This window comes from Ranitomeya imitator, chromosome 7 (assembly GCF_032444005.1).
Source record: "Ranitomeya imitator isolate aRanImi1 chromosome 7, aRanImi1.pri, whole genome shotgun sequence".
Lineage (NCBI taxonomy): Eukaryota > Metazoa > Chordata > Amphibia > Anura > Dendrobatidae > Ranitomeya > Ranitomeya imitator.
Genome location: NC_091288.1, coordinates 55,409,375 through 55,432,465, shown reverse-complemented (window position 1 = coordinate 55,432,465; position 23,091 = coordinate 55,409,375). Strand labels below are relative to the sequence as shown.

Below are 23,091 nucleotides of genomic sequence, written 5' to 3'. Positions count from 1 at the left end.
GCTTCAATAGCCTCCATGGGAAGCTAGAAGCTGGCATAGCCTGATCGGCTCTGCTACATAGCAGTGATCATTAGATCGCTGCTATGTAGCTGAATTACATGCTTGCTATGAGCGCCGACCACAGGGTGGCGCTCACAGCAAGCTGGCATCAGCAACCATAGAGTTCTCAAGGAGACCTCTGGTTGCCATGCCGACGCATCGCTGACCCCTGATCATGTGACAGGGGTCAGCGATGCGCTCATTTCCAGCCCAATTGCTGGAAGTGCTGGTTAAATGCCTGTCAACGTTTGACAGCGGCATTTAACTAGTTAATAGTGCCGGGTGAATAGCGATTTCACCCGCTGCTATTGCAGGCACATGTCAGCTGTTCAAAACAGCTGACATGTCCCGGCTTTGATGCGGGCTCACCGCCGGAGCCCGCATCAAAGCGGGGGTACCGACCTCCGCTGTAATAGCACGGCAAAGGTCGTTAAGGGGTTAAGATAGTTATATCACACAAAACCTCCTGTGCGGGCACTGTTGCCGCGGTGTTGGCATTCACTCTACCGGGGCTCCCGTGCTGTTGTGAGACGCGATGCCGGCGATCAACCAGCGCTGACGTCACAGTCCCATCCTTCAGACAAATTGAACATGAAGAGGAAATCCGAGCTGCAGTCGATGTCAGACTTCCTCTTTCAGCTCAAGTCGACAGGAAGATGGGACAGTGACGCCAGAGCTAACTGGGCGCCGGCACGAGAAGTGTGAAGAAAAGCTTTATTATTTTATGGGGGGCCAATCGAGGGGTATGAGAAGCTGTCCAAGGACAGGAAGGAAGGAAATATAGTAATTATTTAGAAGGAAATAGTACACCTTTAAGTGCAGTAAGTAAATAGGCTAATCAAAGATTGGTTCTCAACCGTCATGGTCGCTGCGTGTCAAGGGACTACCAAGCCCCTACGCGTGTTTCGCGCAGGCTTCTTCGGGGGTCGTACAGGCGTGTGGCAACTTAGTTTATTTATATAGCGGTAACAGCTATGCCAAACATGTGAACACTAAATGGTTTAAGGCCCCGTCACACATAGCGACGCTTAAGCGATCCCGACAACGATACGACCTGTCAGGGATCGTTGCTGCGTCGCTATGTGGTCGCTGGTGAGATGTCACACAGAGCGATCTCCCCAACGACGCAGCAGCGATGCGGCGACCGGTAGAACGATGCTATTTCATGATGATTCAATGGGACGTCCTGTCAACGAGGTCGTTGGTAAGGTGTCAAACACAGCGATGTGTGCTGCCCAGCGGGACCTCAACGATCAAAAAATGGTCCAGGCCATTCCGACACAACCAGCGATCTCACAGCAGGGGCCTGATCGCTGCTACGTGTCACACATAGCGAGATCGCTACTGAGGTCGCTGTTGCGTCACAAAACTTGTGACTCAGCAGCGATCTCGCTAGCGATCTCGCTATGTGAGACGGGGGCTTTAGGCATACTAGGGCTCAGAAGGGAGGGGGCATTTGGACTTGGGCCAGCATAATTTGCTGGATTTCTTTTGGAGGCTGAGGAGCCAGTGCTTTTCCAGAGCCTTTGTGCTACCTGTAACGTGGAAGCTCCAGTTCCACTGACATGACGGACCTGAATGGAGGCTTGCTTTTTTGTGGACCGAGTTAAAGCTTTCATTGGGAACATTTTACATAACGTTTGAGGTCACATTTATCCTGCACTCTATGCTGAGCACTTACATCGGGGTCTCCATCTAAATCTCCGCATGACGCGATTCAGATGAAACCCCTGATGGATGCAATCACTATACAGTTACTCTGGACTCCACCTGGCCCCTGATCAGTGGTGACCTGCTTTTCATCGGTGCACAAAACTGGCGGACTGCACTTTTAAGCACACCTAAAAAGACGGCCACAGCCAGATCATAGGCCAGACAGCGTCCACAGTGCCTCCATCTGTCTCATTATAGGGAATCGTCTGCCGGGGGTTCTGTCTGAATCCCATATTTCAGAAATTTACATGGAAACCTCTGCGTAAGCGCTCAGTATAGAGCACAGGATAAATGTGAGCCGAGCCTTACTGCAATCTTTGGGAGGCAGAATGAATAAACTCAACAGCAGGTCAAGAATTTGATTTATGTTTTACGCTATTCCTTGTGCGGCATATGTGATTAGACAAGCTTATTCTTCGAGTGCAAATACACCGATACCAGATTTATAAAGTTTTTTTAGGTTTGTTTGCCGTCCTACACTAAAAAGACGCTTTGCTTTGAAAAAACTTGGTGCATCACCATATTTCTAGAGTTATTTTTTTATATATTTTTGCTGACAGTCATATGAGGGTTTGTTTTTTCAGGACAAGTTGACATTTTTATTGGTACCATTTTCAGGCACATACTTTTTTCATCGCTTTCTATTCCGATTTTTGGAGGCAGAATGAACAAGAAGCAGCAACTCAGAAAATGTTGTTTGGCATAAATAAAAAAACAACCTAATCACCATATGCTAAGGTGATAAGTGGTGGTCAGTACGGTTACAGTGCTACCACATTTATAATTAATGTTTTGCCACTTTTAAACAATAAAAACTATTTTATAGAAAAATTGTTGTTTTTGAATAGCTGTATTCCGAAAGCTATATATCTTTTTTTTATTTCTCCGCGTATGAAGCTATATGGCAGCTTATTTTATGCAGGACAAGATGACGGTTTCAGCTGTATCATTTTTATTTACATTCGTCTTTTTGATAGTTTTATTCAACTTTTTTTGTTCAACAACATGATGAAAAAACTCTTTGCCACATTTGTTTAATTTTTCTTTTTTACGAAATGCACTGAAGGGAGGTTTTCGGCAGGGCTGCGGATAAAAGCCTTCTTCCTCCGTTAAGCCCCGCCCACTGTCACGCCTCTTCCTTCAGCTCCGGCTACGTAGGTATGCGTCCTGCGTACCCCATCTTTAACATTGGGTACGCAGGCCATGCGGATGCCTCCGCATGCGTCGTTTTGACACTGCGCTGATTTGCGTCGAACGCAACATGTTGCATTTTGTTGCGGTCGGCACAGCTTCAAAAAGACGCATGCGGAGGCATCTGCATGGCCTGCATACCCAATGTTAAAGATGGGGTACGCAGGACGCATGTAGACGTAGGCGGAGCTGAAGGAAGAGGTGCGGCAGTGGGATGGGCTTAACGGAGGAAGAAGGCCGACGTCCGCAGCCCTGCCGAACGCTAGTGTGAAGGTAGCTTGTATGACAATTTTATAGGCTTTAACAAATGTGTACTTTTTTTGTTTTTTATTAATTTCACATAAATATATTTAATGGTACAATTTTTATTTTTTACTTCTTTATTTAGTCCCTCTATGGGACTTTAATTTTGATAACTCTGATCACTGGTATAACACAATGCAATGGATTATATTGGACAGTATTACCCTGCAGAAGCCCCTCAGTATGGTCTTACAGCCTTGCCATAGCTGGCTGACCTGGAGAGCATCACGAGGACCTCATGTTGTCATGGCAACGATCGGGTCCTCATGATGACGTAAAGCTGTGCTTGCACGATGACGTACCCATACATTAAAGGCTGGGAACCCCTTATCCAACCAGGACGTAGGGAAACAAAAGGTCCTGAAAGGGTTAAAGGGGAGTTCCGAAATTAATGTCCATTTTCACCCTACATATCCATTTATTTTAGAATAGTTATTTCCTAATATGGTTTAATTATAAAAAAAATCTCTACTCTTCCCTCTCTAATCTAACAGCTTTATTTTACCTTTTGGGACAGGCCTGGTCCCCACTTGCCATGCTCTCCCCTTACAATCAGCAATGACAGTGCACTCTTGCTGGCTCGTCCCTTCTCATTAGAGGCAATGAGGGAGTGCACCGTCACTGTGCACCGAGAATATTGTAGTGAGAAGACGTTGGAATTGACAACTGATACATCATCAGTACAGCAGGGACTAGCCCAGCCACTGACACGGGCTGCAACTGATGACGCTTTGCTTCAGGGTGGGTACAGAGGCTGTGGCAGTCACTAATATTTAAAAAAATTTTAGAATGGTTCGCCATTGACAGCAATTTTCACACTCACCATTCCAGTCTTAAAGATGTAGAGACTTGGATAACTATTGATTCCCCGGCTCCGACACAGGTTTCTTTCATCTCTACAGTTCACTGCTCCAATTCGTATCAGTCCATCCATTTCCTTAGCAAATTCTCTCCACTGAAAATAAAAATCATAGGAAAAAAAAAAAAGTGAATCTAAAAATTAGGAGGTTACATCGAACAGTGTAGCATGAGGTTACAATATTGGACTTACCGTTGGTGCAAGATCATGACAGTGAGAACAACCGGGAGAATAGAAATTAATGAACCAAACTTCTCCTGTGTTCACAGCTCCATCTAAAGAATAAAAAAAATCATTTTTTAGAACCTCACAGATATATCACAACTCAACAGATGAACAATTTGAACTTGGAAGTTTTTTGTTTGAGTGAACACAAACCACAGTGTAGGAAGAAACAAACACTTACCAAACTCTCCTTTATCCAAAGTAAAAACTTCAGGATCATCATCATAAATACCTTATAAATCAAAATAAAAGATTAGTCATTTGTAAGAAATGCTGATTTTAGCTCCGTCGCCGGCACTTACAATAATAATTACATATTTTTTTAATTTTTATAGCGCCAACATATTCCAAAGAGGTTTAAAATTTTAGAGGGGACTTGCACAAACAATAAAAGACGTTACAGAATAAGCATAAATCAGATATTAGGAGGAGTGAAGGTCCTGCTCGCAAGCTTACAAATCTATGAGGAAATAGGGGGGGACACGGAAGATAAATGATAACGTATGCTTATATTATACGGCTAGCCATGATATACTAACTAGTGTCTGCGCATAACACGGCATGATCCGTACCCAGCCGGTATGGGTACAGCACAGAGGGCTATTAAGAGCATGGAGAGTCAGTAAAGCACAGTTTATAAAAAAAATTAAAATAAAAACTGCACCTAGGAACATAGGCTTTATCTCCGTGAACAAAGCCAACTCTGGCCATTGCTCCAACTTTTGATTTACCAAAATATGGACAATGTTAACTAACAAATGAAAGTTTAGAAGGCGTTGTATCAGCGTACACAAATCTATTATGGAAGGTGCAACTACGATCACCCCGTGGCCAGGGGTCTCGCCTTTGGCTGCCTGAAGGCTGGCGGCGGCTCTCACATATAGAGGGGGCACCAAGGCGAGGGGACGATGATGCCCCCTCTATGGAGTCCATGAGCACTAAGGGGACAGTGACAGATGGGGGAACACTTCACGCTCTGTAGATATTTATTATGCCCACAGATTTTAGTGAAATTACACGAAATATGACCATTTCCGCTCCCGAATAAACTATACGAGAAGGAGAGTCAGTGCGACAAGGGGCAGAATAGTGAACCATAACCGGACTAGCAGAACGGAGCCGCGGTGATTTACATAGCCGCATCCTGTTGTGAAGGGGAGCATGACCACTCTGCAAATAAGAAGAACAGTCGTTCTACTCTACTGCCAAAAATCAGAAATAATTCAGAAAGTTTCAATCCTATCAGCAAAAGCTGAAAAAAAAAAAAAAGTATAAAATGAAGGAATACAAAAAAAAACAAAATAAAACATACCAAAATCATATCGATAGTAGCTCCAACTTTCATAATGGCCTCCTTGGTTCTCCTCTAGACCTTTCTCACCATATTTATCATACTTTTTGCGAAGATCTTCATCTTTTAACACCTCGTAAGCTCGGTTTATTTTCAAAAATTTGTCATGTGCACTTGGATCATTCTGGAGAGATTAGAAAATTGATTGTGACCAGAATTATAAAATCACATCATACTTAAACTTATCTACTTAAAACACCAAACGCTGGTTACAGTGACTAGGTTGTAGACATGGAGTATAGAGGGTATTCTAGCAAGATATCACCTCTGCACAGAATAGCTGACTGCCAGACCCCCACTGATCGGCAGGATGGAGAGCTTTTAATGGAATCTGAGAAAAGCATGATGTAGAGGCTGAAACCGTGATTCCAGCAATGTGTCACTTATTGGGCTGCGTGTTGCCGTTTCAATAAAATCAGTGTTTTATCAGCAAAAGATTATCACTACAGGACTAGTCTTGTGCCAAGTTGTCTTCATGCTCTGTTTAATCTAGGTCCCCACCACAAATTAGCAGATTTTTCTGCCTGTGCACAGTGTACACAGAAAGCTGCAAATCAATAATGTGGCTGGGATTATACAGGGTTCCGCATTCAGAGAACGGGAAAATCTGCAGCAGAGAAAACAGTGACTTTAGCAAGCAGAATAGGAAGTGACAAACAGCTGGAATCAGGGTCTCAGCCTCTACAGGATATACAGCAAAACACTAGTGACACTCCCTTTAAAAGTAGCCTAGGATTAAAACAACAAAACAAACCAGGTACTTTCAGCAGCATCATGTAGCGTACTTAATATGCACCAAATGTTCAGCAGGGGGGCTGTATGTGGGTGGAGACAGGGCAAAAACGTAGAACAAGGATGAATTCTCATTGCCACGCAAGAAAAAAAAAAAAAAAAAAAACAGACCTACCTGTGGGCAAATAATTTTGTCTCCCTTATCACAGCATAATTTACATGAAATTACTAGTATTAAAAAGGTAACTTTAAATCTCAGACAAAAAAAAAAAATAGTTGGGAGTGCAAACTTATGAGAACCTTTGACACACGAGGAGCAGGAATACATGGATTTATGTCATTCTACATCACCTAAGGAATGTGCTCCTCAGACCTTTGGGGGCATCACAACCATGGACCAGACCTCAATCACAGGACAATAGAACTTTCACACTCCTTATTCTATGAACTGTTCCTATATGTACGGCCACAACTGCTTCTCCCTCCCATATTGGAGGTTCTGCTTCACTTGTCTTGTCTATTGCATTATTCCTGTGTCCTGTTGTGCATAAATATGTGACTTCAGATTTTGTGTTATTTTATGCCTGATGAAGAGACCTGTGTAGTCTCGAAAGCTTGCAATTTGTTACCATCTTTTCAGTTAGTCATTAAAAGGTATCAACCGCTGAAGACTCTGAAATTAGAAGGTAAGATAATTTTTAAAGATGTGCTGGATTGTGTTTTGGATTACTTTCAAGATATTAGATGGTTCCGGAGCAAGGATTTGGACAATTGATAAAATACAGAACGGAGAGGAGAGATAATCTCATGATTTTTAAGTCCTCATGAAGTCGTAAAGGTACCTTCACACTAAACAACTTCACAACAATATCGCTAGCGATCCGTGACGTTGCAGCGTCCTGGCTAGCGATATCGTTGTGTTTGACACGCAGCAGCGATCAGGCCCCTGCTGTGATGTCGTTGGTCGGAGCAGAAAGGCCAGAACTTTATTTCATCGCTGGCTCTCCCGCTGACATTGCTGGATCGGCGTGTGTGACGACGATTCAGCAATGTCTTCACTGGTAACCAGGGTAAACATCGGGTTACTAAGCGCAGGGCCGCGCTTAGTAACCCGATGTTTACCCTGGTTACCATCGTAAAAAAAACAAACGCTTCATACTTACCTACCGCTGTCTGTCCCCGACGCTGTGCTTCCTGCACTGGCTGTGAGCGCCGGCCAGCCGGAAAGCAGAGCGGTGACGTCACCGCTCTGCTTTCCGGCCGCTGCGCTCACAGTCAGTGCAGAGAAGCAGAGCGCCGGGGACAGACAGCGGTAGGCAAGTATGAAGCGTTTGTTTTTTTTACTTTTACGATGGTAACCAGGGTAAACATCGGGTTACTAAGCGCGGCCCTGCGCTTAGTAACCCAATATTTACCCTGGTTACCGGCATCGTTGGTCACTGGAGAGCTGTCTGTGTGACAGCTCTCCAGCGACGCTGCAGCGATCGACATCGTTGTCGGTATCGCTGCAGCGTCGCTTAGTGTGAAGGTACCTTAAGGCCCCTGTAAAGACTACAGTCTAAACATGCCAATATTGGAAGGGTCTGGCAAGACACAACTTAAGCCTGACCATTTTGTTGTACAGGAGACGGACTCCTGACAGCAACCTAACATGAGCATGTGGCCTTTACAGACATTATACATAACAAAAACGTTACCACTATTAAACATAAGCACAGAAACAACATTTGCAGAGGGGTGTAACTTGGATTCGAGAGCCAGCAAAGTGACATCACCAGAACACTGCATGCAAGAGAAGAGTGCACAATCTGGAATAAGGTCACCATGGAAAAATAACACAGAAAACGTCACTTCGTTAAGAAGCCGTTTGCCTGAGGGACAAGGAGGCTCCGCTCATCCCCATCTCCGGTTCCCTATACTAGGGGTCGAGCTCTATTGTACACACCTCCTGCACCCTACAGTGATATTCTGCCCCTCACCAGCCAGTACTGTCCCCTATTCAGATGGTAATAGATGGATTCCAACATTCTTTCCCACATTAGGAAATGCATCAAAATAGGCTTAGTATCAGTTGCCTAAGACAAATATTTGGGGACTGCACGCTGCTGAGGCAGCAACATCAAATTAAGGGGGTTGTCTCAAGGTTTAGAATGGCTACAATTGCAAAGTGCAGAAAAAGTGTAGTTACTCACCGATAACGGTGTTTCTCAGAGCCCATGACAGCACTACCAGAGAGGGGATCCGCCCTTCAGGGACAGGAAACCTACAGGATAAAAGGGCGGTACCTCTCCCCTGCATCAGTTTTGTTTACAGAGCATCGGAGGTCCTCCAGGTTAGTCACAACAACACAAAAAATATGCAATTTAATCATAATGCTTAACAGTGAACACCGTGTCTATATGTAAAAAACCACTTCACACAAATAATGTGCTCACCGCACACGTGATGAGGGGGGGGGGGGAAATAAGCAGGTGCTGTCATGGGCTCTGAGAAACACCGTTATCGGTGAGTAACTACACTTTTCTCAGTCGCCCATGACAGCACTACCAGAGAGAATTACAGAGATCATTGCTTAGGGAGGGACCACAGCCTGCAGAACCCTTCTCCCGAAGGTTAGGTCAGACGAAGAGGCTAGGTCTAAGCGGTAGTGTCTGAAGAAGGTTGAAGGTGATGACCAGGTGGCCGCCTTACAGATCTGATCTAATGGTACCTCTGACCTTTCAGCCCAGGAGGTCGCCATAGCCCTTGTAGAATGTGCCTTCAGTCCTTGCGGAATGGCGTTCCCGGAGGATGAGTACGCCAAAGCTATTGCATCTGTGACCCATCGAGCTATAGTGCCCTTAGAAGCTTTGAGTCCTTTCCTGGGTCCCTGGAAGCAGACAAAAAGAGACCCTTCCTTCCTATACTGCTGGGTGATTTTTATGTATTGGACCAGGCACCTTTTAACGTCTAGTGTATGGAATTTCTCTTCCTTCTTATTTTTAGGGTTTTGACAGAAAGAAGGAAGGATTATTTCTTGGGATCTATGGAATGTTGACGCAACTTTCGGTAGATAGGAAGGGTCTGTTTTTAATATAACTTTATCATCCAGAATTTGTGTAAATGGAGGGTTTACAGATAGGGCTTGGAGGTCACTTATCCTACGGGCCGAAGTCAGGGCTATTAGGAGGGCCGTTTTAAGAGAAAGAATTTTAAGGGGTACCGATTCTATGGGCTCAAACGGGGAGTCTGTTAAGGCTGACAGAACTAAGTTCAGATCCCAGGTTGGTAATCTACTTATAGTTAGCGGTTTAGACCTTGCGGCTGCTCTGATAAACCGTATAACCCAAGGATTGGCTGCTATGTTCTCACAGTATAAAGCTCCTAGAGCTGCTATCTGTACCTTTAAGGTACTTACCGAAAGGCCTAAGTCTAAGCACTTCTGTAGAAATTCTAGTATTTCAGACACTGGAACACCATCTTGCAATTTTACCCCAGAGGAGGACAAAAAATGTTTTCCATGTTTTGCCGTATATTTTTGTGGTCACAGGTTTTCTACTTTTCATTAGTGTAGACACTAGTTTGTCAGAAAACCCTCTTTCCCTCAATAGTGACCTCTCAAAAGCCACGCTGTCAGATGGAGATTTTCTGATTGAGGGTGGAACACCGGTCCCTGAGACAGGAGGTCCGGAAGATCCGGAAGCACCCAGGGATCGGTGATTGATAACATCCTCAGCCATGAAAACCAGGCTCTCTTGGGCAAGGGGGCTATCAAGATGAGTCTGGATTTGTCCTGCCTGATCTTTCTCAGAACTGCTGGAATGAGAATAGTAGGGGGAAATGCATATGTTAGGGTCTGTGTCCAGGGTATTGTGAATGCATCCACGGCCTGAGGATTCCCCCTGGGATCTAGGGAACAGAAAGTTTCCACTTTCTTGTTGTGCATATTGGCAAAGAGGTCTATTACAGGGATCCCCCATAGATCCACAATATTGTGCAGTTTCACCTGTCTTTCACTAGGGGGACTTGTCAGGGAGTCACAAAAACATTGAACTTTAGGAAGGCAAAGTTTGAACAGCTTAGAGATGCCCTTAATCTGGTAGACTGGGACAATATCCTCAGAAATAAGAATACAGATAATAAATGGGAAATGTTTAAGAACATCCTAAATAGGCAGTGTAAGCGGTTTATACCTTGTGGGAATAAAAGGACTAGAAATAGGAAAAACCCAATGTGGCTAAACAAAGAAGTAAGACAGGCAATTAACAGTAAAAAGAAAGCATTTGCACTACTAAAGCAGGATGGCACCATTGAAGCTCTAAAAAACTATAGGGAGAAAAATACTTTATCTAAAAAACTAATTAAAGCTGCCAAAAAGGAAACAGAGAAGCACATTGCTAAGGAGAGTAAAACTAATCCCAAACTGTTCTTCAACTATATCAATAGTAAAAGAATAAAAACTGAAAATGTAGGCCCCTTAAAAAATAGTGAGGAAAGAATGGTTGTAGATGACGAGGAAAAAGCTAACATATTAAACACCTTCTTCTCCACGGTATTCACGGTGGAAAATGAAATGCTAGGTGAAATCCCAAGAAACAATGAAAACCCTATATTAAGGGTCACCAATCTAACCCAAGAAGAGGTGCGAAACCGGCTAAATAAGATTAAAATAGATAAATCTCCGGGTCCGGATGGCATACACCCACGAGTACTAAGAGAACTAAGTAATGTAATAGATAAACCATTATTTCTTATTTTTAGTGACTCTATAGCGACAGGGTCTGTTCCGCAGGACTGGCGCATAGCAAATGTGGTGCCAATATTCAAAAAGGGCTCTAAAAGTGAACCTGGAAATTATAGGCCAGTAAGTCTAACCTCTATTGTTGGTAAAATATTTGAAGGGTTTCTGAGGGATGTTATTCTGGATTATCTCAATGAGAATAACTGTTTAACTCCATATCAGCATGGGTTTATGAGAAATCGCTCCTGTCAAACCAATCTTATCAGTTTTTATGAAGAGGTAAGCTATAGGCTGGACCACGGTGAGTCATTGGACGTGGTATATCTCGATTTTTCCAAAGCGTTTGATACCGTGCCGCACAAGAGGTTGGTACACAAAATGAGAATGCTTGGTCTGGGGGAACATGTGTGTAAATGGGTTAGTAACTGGCTTAGTGATAGAAAGCAGAGGGTGGTTATAAATGGTATAGCCTCTAACTGGGTCGCTGTGACCAGTGGGGTACCGCAGGGGTCAGTATTGGGACCTGTTCTCTTCAACATATTCATTAATGATCTGGTAAAAGGTTTACACAGTAAAATATCGATATTTGCAGATGATACAAAACTATGTAAAGCAGTTAATACAAGAGAAGATAGTATTCTGCTACAGATGGATCTGGATAAGTTGGAAACTTGGGCTGAAAGGTGGCAGATGAGGTTTAACAATGATAAATGTAAGGTTATACACATGGGAAGAGGGAATCAATATCACCATTACACACTGAACGGGAAACCACTGGGTAAATCTGACAGGGAGAAGGACTTGGGGATCCTAGTTAATGATAAACTTACCTGGAGCAGCCAGTGCCAGGCAGCAGCTGCCAAGGCAAACAGGATCATGGGGTGCATTAAAAGAGGTCTGGATACACATGATGAGAGCATTATACTGCCTCTGTACAAATCCCTAGTTAGACCGCACATGGAGTACTGTGTCCAGTTTTGGGCACCGGTGCTCAGGAAGGATATAATGGAACTAGAGAGAGTACAAAGGAGGGCAACAAAATTAATAAAGGGGATGGGAGAACTACAATACCCAGATAGATTAGCGAAATTAGGATTATTTAGTCTAGAAAAAAGACGACTGAGGGGCGATCTAATAACCATGTATAAGTATATAAGGGGACAATACAAATATCTCGCTGAGGATCTGTTTATACCAAGGAAGGTGACGGGCACAAGGGGGCATTCTTTGCGTCTGGAGGAGAGAAGGTTTTTCCACCAACATAGAAGAGGATTCTTTACTGTTAGGGCAGTGAGAATCTGGAATTGCTTGCCTGAGGAGGTGGTGATGGCGAACTCAGTCGAGGGGTTCAAGAGAGGCCTGGATGTCTTCCTGGAGCAGAACAATATTGTATCATACAATTATTAGGTTCTGTAGAAGGACGTAGATCTGGGTATTTATTATGATGGAATATAGGCTGAACTGGATGGACAAATGTCTTTTTTCGGCCTTACTAACTATGTTACTATGTTACTATGTTAGATCTGTAATTTTGTTGAATATGCCCTGATTTAGAGACCACTCCCCCTGCTTTAGTTGGGTACGACTCAGAAAGTCCGCTTTTTGGTTTTCCACCCCCTTTATATGTAGGGCTGATAGGGACAGGAAGTTGTTTTGTACCAGGCTGAAAATTTCGGAGGTAGTTTCCATTAATGATTGAGACCTGGTTCCCCCCTGGTGGTTTAAGTAAGCTACTACTACTTTGTTGTCCGAGAATACTCGGACATGATGGCCTTGCAGTTGGTCTAGGAAGTACAGTAGTGCATGATTCACGGCCCTCAACTCTTTTTGATTTGAGGAAGATCTGAGCTCCTGAATTGTCCATATCCCCTGAGTGACTCTGTCGTCTAGGTGAGCCCCCCACCCTGTGGGACTTGCATCTGTGGTAACTATCTAAGACGCCTCTATTACCCAGGGAATCCCTTTTGATAAGTTGTTGGGATTCAGCCACCAGCCCAGGGAATGAATAGTGGGTAAACTTAGAGTCATTCGATTTTCTTACCGTCCTCCTAGTATTTTTTGGTTCCTTAAAATATCCCACTGAAGTGTCCTTGTGTGGAGCTGTGCCCACTGAACCGCTAGGAGACAGGCAGAGAGGGATCCCAGTAATGACATTGCCTTTCTTAGAGTCATGGTAGGGTTTGCACGCGCTTGTGACACTAGGTGGATTAGGTTTTGTTTTTTCTTGTCTGGTAGATAACAAACCTGAGAACTTGAGTCCAGGATGAGACCCAAGAATTCTTGAACCTTGGTTGGTTCCAGTTTTGATTTTTGGAGGTTCACCAGCCAGCCCAATTTTGTTAAGGTGTCTATGACTCTGTCGCATTGTTGACGGCAGAGTTCGGCCGAGTTGCTCACAATCAGAAAATCATCTAGATATGGAATAATCAAGACGTCTTCCTCTCTCAGATGTGCCATCATCTCCGCTATCAACTTTGTGAAGATGCGGGGAGCAATTGATATGCCAAAGGGAAGAGCCCTGTATTGGTATTCCCTGGTCTGTCCTTTTATGACTACTGCCAGTCTGAGGAATTTCTGAGAGGTCTTGTGGATGGGGACGTGATAAAATGCGTCGCTGAGATCTAGAACTATCATAAAACAGTTGGGAAACAGATTTTTTATCGTTGATTTTATTGACTCCATTTTGAATCTGTAGTTTTTTTACATAGGTATTCAACTTCCGTAAGTTTATTATAGTTCGGAAGGTTCCATCCGGTTTGGGAACCAGGAACAATGGAGAGTAGAATCCCTTCCCTCTCTCCAGAGGGGGGACTTCTTGGATGACAGCCTTGTTTACTAGTTTTATAATTTCTAGTTCTAGAGCTTCTTGCTGATGAGGAGATGATCTCAGCGGTGTTACCACATAATTCCGTGGGGGTAGGGATAAAAATTCTATGCGAAGCCCTTCTCCTATTAATATCAATATCCAAGGGCTGGTCGAAATTTTCTCCCAGGCCGGGAGGAATTGAGTCAATCTCCCTCCCACCCTGGGGAAGGCGTCACTTGGGGGGGGGGGGGTTTCTATCTCGAGGGGAGTTACCAAAAAGGAAACCTCTGTCTTTCCTTCTCCCATCATCCCATCGGTTTTGCTCCCTCGGTGGTCTCCTAAAAAATTTTCTGTTCCGAAAGGGCCGTTTATTATATGTTGGGGCCAGGATGGGAAAACCTTTCTTTTTATCACCTGCTTTTTGCAGGATATCGTCCAAAGTCTCTCCAAAGAGGAATTTACCTTCACAGGGGATTGAACACAGTTTGTGTTTAGTTTGTAAATCCCCCGGCCAGCTTTTTAACCATAGGGTTCTACGTGCCGCATTTGAGAGAGCTGCCGATTTAGATGTTAATTTAATGGAGTCGGCCGAAGAGTCTGCCAAGAATGCCGCGGCTCCTCTAATCATAGGGGTGGACTCTAAAATTTTATTCCTAGGGACCCCATCTCTAATCTGTTTCTCTAAGTTGTCGACCCAAATCATTAAGGAACGCGACGTACATGCCGCTGCTATAGTTGGCCTTAAGCATCCTCCGGCTGACTCCCAGGCCCCTTTAAGAAAAGTATCTGCTCTTTTGTCAAGAGGGTCTTTCAAGGTTCCCATATCCTCGAATGGTAATGCAAACTTTTTCGAGGCCTTAGCTACCGCAACGTCGAGTTTGGGGGCTTTATCCCACGAGACCGAAGCCTCTTCTTCAAAGGGGTATTACCTTTTAATAGAGGGAACCGATGCATTTCTCCTCTCAGGTTTCTCCCACTCCTTCTTAATTAACGTTTGAATATTTTCATTAAGGGGAAACACCTTACGCTTTTTTTGGGAAAGACCACCAAACAATGTCCTGTACCGTTTTATCAGGACGAGGATCTAACACCCCCATCGTCGATCTTACAGCCTTTACAAGGCCATCAACCTCATCTAGGGGGAAGCAATGACGACCCCCACTTTCACTGTCTGAAGAGGAGAGGGATGAATCTTGCGTATCCGAGTTTTTACTCTCGGAGCTAGAAGAGTCGGAATTTCTATCAGGAACTGATTTCTTAGTAGATCTCCTGTCGATTTTAAGGGAGTTAAACACCGTCTCAACCTCCGCTTTAATTACAGAGCGTAACTCAGAGGCGAAGTTCGGGGTCTCCTCACAGAGGACTCGCTCAATACAGGAGTCGCATAATTTCTTCTCCCAGGACTGTGGTAATGCTTTCTCACATAAGGGGCAGGTCCTATTTTTCATCTTCCCCGCTCTCTTCCTTGCCTAGATAAGGGAGAAGGGGAACCCCAATTACAAAAAATGAGCTTTCACGAAGATCACTCACCAATCTGACGCAGCCACAGGTACCGGTTCTGGAGGAGGGGTAGGATCCTGAGGCGTATGATCCGTGGCCGGCCGCAGGTTTACCACACTGGAACTACATGGTGTGGAATGGCTACTGGATCGGGAACTTCGGTTGCTTGCAGAAGTTCTCTTCCCCTGGGCATCTGGTTTCTGGCGCTGACGATGGCGCTGCTGCGGTGGCGGTGGCTAGAGCTGCTGATCGCTGTCTTCCATCTTGGAACAGCATGCAGCAAGGGTCTGTCAAGCGCACCTTCTTTTAAAGGGTGGCGCTTGGCCCCCTCCCCCCGTGGCTGCACTGTTTGGGGGAAGCGCTTCTTTCTTTTTTCTTTGTCATTCCTAGCCACTGCGCATGCGCGCGCAGCTAGACGACCCGGAAATGAAGGATTCCGGTTCCGGGGCAGCGCCATCTTGGTGTAGCCATTCACCTCACTGCCCCCGAACCGGAAGTCCCTCCACTACTTCCGGTGCGGCACCATCTTGGATCCTGGCGTCCTGCGGCAGTGTGCTGGAGCGCTCCAACTCCTATCCGGAGTGGCGGCGGCGCTTCCCCCCGCTCACGCTTCTAGACCCCTCGGTCGAAGTCGTGGCGGCTTCGGATACCGGACCAGCCGTGGCAGGGGCCTCCCCGCCGCCAGAACTCGGACTGGCCGGTTCCGGATCTTCGCCAGGTTAGTCTTCCGGTCGTTCATGACAGGTACCGTCCGAGAAGGTTCCCCGTCAGGGACAGGAAACCAAACTGATGCAGGGGAGAGGTACCGCCCTTTTATCCTGTAGGTTTCCTGTCCCTGAAGGGCGGATCCCCTCTCTCTGGTAGTGCTGTCATGGGCGACTGAGGAAAAAAAACTTTTGCAATCTACCTTTTATTAAAAAAAAAAAAATCTTCTCCATTCTCATAATGAAGGGTTGTTTTTTTTTTTTTTTTTTTTTTTTTTAATTCTCTAATGCAGCGCTTGTAGCCTGGGTAATCAACCCACCCTACAGTCACAGCATGGATGCTTATCTGCTTGCTTCATGTCAGGCTCAGTCTCCTCAACGCTGCGCACAGTCTGGAGGGGGGGCGCGCACACAGTCTGGAGGGGGGGGGCGCGCACACAGTCTGGAGGGGGGGGGCGCGCACACAGTCTGGAGGGGGGGGGGGGCGCGCACACAGTCTGGAGGGGGGGGGGGGCGCGCACACAGTCTGGAGGGGGGGGGGCGCGCACACAGTCTGGAGGGGGGGGCGCGCACACAGTCTGGAGGGGGGGGGGCGCGCACACAGTCTGGAGGGGGGGGCGCGCACACAGTCTGGAGGGGGGGGGGGGGGGCGCAGATCGGGCCAGCTTCACCACCAGGCTGCCAGCCCAATCTTCAGGAGTACGCCACCACTGGCAAAAAGAGGCGTGAAGATTGCCTAAGGATAATTTTTTAATAAATAAAATCATTCCTATCTTGCTGATACATGAAGATATCACCTCCATTCACGGCAGCCACATGAACCCACCTCTTCAATCAACTAAGCAATTGTCTACGTATGTCAGGTCATTGGGCTTTGTAACGTTTTGACTTTATCATATTCATCAGCAATCTGCCAGCACTAAAGCACTGGAACTTTTTCCCTCCATGAATTCCTGCATTCACTGCCCAATGGCTGGCCTACCCCTACACCGAATGCCCACCTCTCTGCAATGCATATATGCAGATTGATAGAAATAAAAGCAGAGAAAGCCCTGCCCCCACTTTTTGCAGCCCAGCTCAATGTCTCACCTTTTTAAAATACCCAATATCATAGTCCTTATCAAAATTCTGCTTTAACTTAAGGGGGAGGGGAGCTCTCAAAATTACAAGTTATCCCCAATGCATACAATGGGAGATAAGTTTCTGATCACTGTATAACCAGCTCTTCTGAAAGTGGGGTTCCTCTTGGAATGGAGCGTATGTGTGCATGCTTGGCCTCCGCTGCATTCATTTTCACTGGAACTGCCGGAAATAGTCGGGAGGTAAACTCTGCAGCAGTCTAATAGACAATGAATGGAGAGGAGACCGAGCGTGGGCACCTATGCTGCATTCACAATGGGGATCTGAAGTCCCGTTCTTATGATCGCTGTGAGGTGGGGGGGCACCTGTTGGATAGGGAATCACATTCTTAAATGTTAATAACACTGAACAATATCGAGGACTGCACTTACCTGATTTTTATCAGGATGTAGTTTTAGGGCTAATTTCTTGAACGCTTGTCTGATTTCTCTAGTACTGGATGCCCTGGATGTTCCCAGTAATCCATAGTAGTCCTCATCTGTGCAGACCAGCACGGCCAAAGAGAAGATGATAAAACCCAGAGCCGTTCTCCTCAGGTTTCCAGTTCTTACAGTGTCACCATCCATCGTTCATATAAATGTTGGAAAACTAAAATACTAATGACCAATTTGAGTTCCGGTTCTTAGTGATTTTCCATGGTGTCTTCCTTCCTTTGGCCTGAAACAAAAAAAAAAAGAGGAAAAAAATAATTACTAAGTTGTATGTAAACTTTAAATACTGTCACACAACTTCACTTTTTTGCATTTCTAAATTGGGAGAAAGTGCTGGCATACACAGAGCGGACCCCCAGATCAGTATGATGCCAGGTTGTACCACCCAGGACAGGGGGCAATGTCTGTATCTCATAACATTCCCCCACACCCTTCCTTACCACTGCAACTTCTCTACAGGCTGCCATTAAATGAGGCTAATCCTCTGCATTTCAGCCCAAAATAAGTATTATGGAGGGATTATTTTCCATGGTGCTGGCAGGGCAGCCGATTCACATGCATTATTTGGGGACGGTCATCATAGCGGAATCCATGCCACAATGTGGCAGCTACATGTGAACCTGCCATGTTGAAAATGGCATGTAATCTGCAGGCGGGATGTTCTAGAACAAGAGGAGGAGCTGATCAGATTGATATTCATTTTTTAGGAAAAGTTTTAGAAAAATTTTCAGTTTATTCATTGAAATCCCATTTGGTTTGTTTGGACAGGAGTCCAGTGGGCGGTTCTACTAGGGACTGAGTCTTCCCTGTATGACTGTGCATGTAGACAGCTGTCAATCACTAGCAGGACCGCCCACTGGACTCCTACAGTTAGGTCCATATATATTTGGACAGAGACATTTTTCTAATTTTGGTTATAGACATTACCACAATGAATTTTAAACAAAACAATTCAGATGCAGTTGAGGTTCAGACTTTCAGCTTTCATTTGAGGGTATCCACATTAAAATTGGATGAAGGGTTTAGGAGTTTCAGCTCCTTAACATGTGCCACCCTGTTTTTAAAGGGACCAAAAGTAATTGGACAGATTCAATAATTTTAAATAAAATCTTCATTTCTAGTACTTGGTTGAAAACCCTTTGTTGGCAATGACTGCCTGAAGTCTTGAGCTCATGGACATCACCAGACGCTGTGTTTCCTCCTTTTTGATGCTCTGCCAGGCCTTCACTGTGGTGGTTTTCAGTTGCTGTTTGTTTGTGGGCCTTTCTGTCTGAAGTTTAGTCTTTAACAAGTGAAATGCTGCTCAATTGGGTTGAGATCAGGTGACTGACTTGGCCATTCAAGAATATTCCACTTCTTTGCTTTAATAAACTCCTGAGTTGCTTTGGCTTTATGTTTTGGGTCTTTGTCCATCTGTAGTATGAAACGACGACCAATCAGTTTGGCTGCATTGGCTGGATCTGAATGGCTCTGAATACCTCAGAATTCATTTGGCTGCTTCTGTCCTGTGTCACATCATCAATAATCACTAGTGACCCAGTGCCACTGGCAGCCATGCATGCCCAAGCCATCACACTGCCTCCCATGAAGGCTATTTAAGCATGCCAAAAGTTTTTTAAAAAAAATGTTTAAAAATATGAAACAAAAAAAAAAAAAAAAAAAATTCAAATCACCCCTTTTTCTTCATTCAAAATAAAAAAAATAAAAAAAAACCTCAAACCTACACATATTTGGTATTGCCGCATTCAAAATCGCTCGATCAATAAAGAAAAGGAATTAACCTGATCACTAAACAGCGTAGCGAGAGAAAAAACCTCGGAACCCCAGAATTACGTTTTTTTGGTCGCCAAGATGTTGCATTAAAATGCAATAACAGGTGATCAAAAGAAAGTATCTGCACCAAAATGGTATCAATAAAAAAAGGCAGCTCGGCACGCAAAACATAAGCCCTCACAAAAAATGGACACGGGTATTGGAATATTGCACAATTTTTGAAAAAAAATTTTAAGCAAAGTTTGGAATTTTTTTTCACCACTTACATAAAAAAGAACCTAGGCATGTTTGATTTCTATGAACTCGTAATTACGGTACCTTGAGAATCATAATGGCGGTCAGTTTCAGCATTTAGTGAACCTAGCCAAAAAGCAAACAAAAAAAGTGTGGGATCGCACTTTGTTTGCAATTTCACTGCACTTGGAGTTTTTTTCCCTATTTTAGTACACTACATGGTAAAATCAATGATGTCATTCAAAACTACAACTTGTCCCACAAAAAATAAGCCCTCACATGGCCATATTGACAGAAAAAAATTATGGCTCTGGGAAGGAGGTGAGCAAAAAACGAAAACGCAAAACCAAAAAAAGCTCTAGGGGTTAATAGAGGTCACAGATTGAAGCCCCCTGCATGGATATAGTGTGTAAACACTGACCATGATGGTTACAGAGTCCATCACTCTTAAAAGGGTTGCCTGGAACTTTAACATTGATGATCTATTGTTAGGATAGGTCATCGATCTCTGATCCCTGGAGGGGCAAAACCCGGCACCCCTGACGATCAGCTGTGGAGCCTCACAGCACAGCTTCATTAACTCATCCGACCAGCTTTGGTGCCACAGCGCTCTTCTGATGCCATACAGCAAGAGTCAGCAATGCAATCATGCCACCGGTATGCACTGTCCAGCAATTCAAAGCGCCTAGCCCTCCAACAAGCAGTAAGCCTTCACACCTGCAACATTTGCCTAAGCTCCGGATATTTGCAAGGAAAATCTGTGCCTGAAGCCGAGTGGCCATCTCATCATTGCCGTAACACCTTTGTTTCTAGACTAAAAATGGCTCTAACAGTTTTATGTATTTTGTGCCTTAATATTTCATTTACATCTTTTTAAAGTTAACTTTACTTGGTTTCATACATTGTTTTTTCCGTTTCAGCATGTTATTATATTTTAGTCTGATTCATCATTTGTCCTGCACTTCTCTACAGTACATCACCTATCGGACCTTGTTGTGTTGCAATCGAAGGCTAATATTAAACATTTTAAAGCTCATTGAAAGCATTATGCGACAATTGTCTCGAAAAAGGTCCCTTCACCCCCCCCCCCCCCCCCTCCAATTCATCAAACACTGGGTGCCCATTTTGATAAATTTGGTGCAAAATCTGCCAGTGCTAAATTAAAAACAAAAAAGCAATGCAAATGAATCGGGCCCTGCTGATGTGCAGTGGGGGATCCGCACAGAGATTAGCCCTGTCTTCATAGAATGGATTCTGGGATAATTCCTCTGACAAATTATTATTTTTTTCTGCTATCAGTACACAAAGTTGCAGTGATGGAGGGAGGAAGGGAGGGGGTACGTGGTGGGGGGGAAGCAGGGAGGGGGTACGTGGTGGGGGGAGGGAGGGAGGGGGTACGTGGTGGGGGGGAAGCAGGGAGGGGGTACGTGGTGGGGGGAGGGAGGGAGGGGGCACGTGGTGGGGGGAGGGGGCACGTGGTGGGGGGAGGGAGGGGGTACGTGGTGGGGGGAGGGAGGGGGTACGTGGTGGGGGGAGGGAGGGGGTACGTGGTGGGGGGAGGGAGGGGGTACGTGGTGGGGGGAGGGAGGGAAGGGGTACGTGGTGGGGGAGGGAGGGGGTACGTGGTGGGGGAGGGAGGGGGTACGTGGGGGAGGGAGAGGGTACGTGGGGGAGGGAGAGGGTACGTGGGGGAGGGAGAGGGTACGTGGGGGAGGGAGAGGGTACGTGGGGGGGAGGAAGGGAGAGGGTACGTGGTGGAGGGAGGAAGGGAGAGGGTACGTGGGTAAGGGAGGGGGTACGTGGGGGAGGGAGAGGGTACGTGGGGGAGGGAGAGGGTACGTGGTGGGGGGAGGGAGAGGGTACGTGGTGGGGGGGGGGGGAGGGAGAGGGTACGTGGTGGGGGGAGGGAGAGGGTACGTGGTGGGGGGAGGGAGAGGGTACGTGATGAGGGGAGGGAGGGAGAGGGTACGTGATGAGGGGAGGGAGGGAGAGGGTACGTGATGAGGGGAGGGAGGGAGAGGGTACGTGATGGGGGGAGGGAGGGAGAGGGTACGTGATGGGGGGAGGGAGGGAGGGAGAGGGTACGTGATGGGGGGAGGGAGGGAGAGGGTACGTGATGGGGGGAGGGAGGGAGAGGGTACGTGATGGGGGGAGGGAGGGAGAGGGTACATGGGGGGAGGGAGAGGGTACGTGATGGGGGAGGGAGGGAGAGGGTACGTGGTTAAGGGAGGGGGTACGTGGGGGAGGGAGAGGGTACATGGGGGGAGGGAGGGGGTACGTGGTGGGAGGGAGAGGGTACGTGGTGGGAGGGAGGGGGTACGTGGTGGGAGGGAGAGGGTACGTGGGTAAGGGAGGGGGTACGTGGGTAAGGGAGGGGGTACGTGGGTAAGGGAGGGGGTACGTGGGGGAGGGAGGGGGTACGTGGTGGGAGGGAGGGAGAGGGTACGTGGTGGGAGGGAGGGGGTACGTGGTGGGAGGGAGGGGGTACGTGGTGGGAGGGAGAGGGTACGTGGGTAAGGGAGGGGGTACGTGGGTAAGGGAGGGGGTACATGGGTAAGGGAGGGAGGGGGTACGTGGTGGGAGGGAGGGAGAGGGTACGTGGTGGGTAAAATATCCCATTCACCATGGTGAGGATGGAGGAATTTGCACGAAATTCATCAAAACCTGAATGGGATGTGACCTAACAGAGACCCGCCGTGGATTTTCTGCATGTCCAGTGGAGGGATGCACAGTATTACCTGCAGGTCTATGCACCAAGTGCATGAAGAATAACAAAAAAACTAAAAATATTATAAAACAATAATTCCTATTTCCCACTCGTCAGATTTAAAACACAAGTAAAAGATCTGCCCACACCTGACATAAACCCCCCGAGCATCCGACCCAGAGCCTGAAACACAAGAGAGCAGCGGAGTCCTGCACAAGTGCCTGTGAGGTCCTTGCAGGCAGCAGCTCTTAGCTCCCCGCCTGGTGTGACTGTGAGCTGAGCGCACCCTGCTTATCCCTGCACACACTGCACGCTCTTACCTCCAGCCCGGAGCCGGCACTGACTGACTGCAGCGTGAGAGCCGGAAGCAGCCGCACACACCAGGGTGACGCTCAGGGTTGTGACGCTGCACACACTCGGCCCCGCCCACGTCCGTATCCAGATGCCTGCGCCGCCTAGGATTGTGGGAATAGGGCGGGGTTTGTGTCATGGCGCGCAGGGATTGGTCCAGATGGATGAAGACTTTACACAGGAGATCGTCCACTTGTCGGTTTCAACTTTCTCGCCAGAGGAGCCGCCTGGGTGCTCATGAGCGGATGTGACTGCCAGTTCTCCCTCAGCCCCGCACAGGCGCACCCTGTGGCGGCTGTCCGGTCCCTACTA

The 23,091-nt window shown here is 46.3% G+C and overlaps 1 protein-coding gene across 1 annotated transcript in view; it reads right to left on the bottom strand.

Moving 5' to 3' along the window:
• The window catches only part of DNAJC10 (DnaJ heat shock protein family (Hsp40) member C10), a 61,244-nt gene extending 38,398 nt beyond the window's left edge, over positions 1–22,846 (bottom strand). Inside the window, exons 1-6 of the mRNA XM_069733241.1 lie at positions 22,749–22,846; positions 17,655–17,940; positions 5,643–5,805; positions 4,512–4,562; positions 4,298–4,380; positions 4,070–4,201 (exon numbers count right to left, since the gene is read on the bottom strand). Of these exons, the coding sequence (XP_069589342.1) occupies positions 4,070–4,201; positions 4,298–4,380; positions 4,512–4,562; positions 5,643–5,805; positions 17,655–17,849 (624 nt within the window). The 5' untranslated portion in view covers positions 17,850–17,940; positions 22,749–22,846. The remainder of the gene's footprint in view (positions 1–4,069; positions 4,202–4,297; positions 4,381–4,511; positions 4,563–5,642; positions 5,806–17,654; positions 17,941–22,748) is intronic.
• Positions 22,847–23,091: the final 245 nt, after the last annotated feature.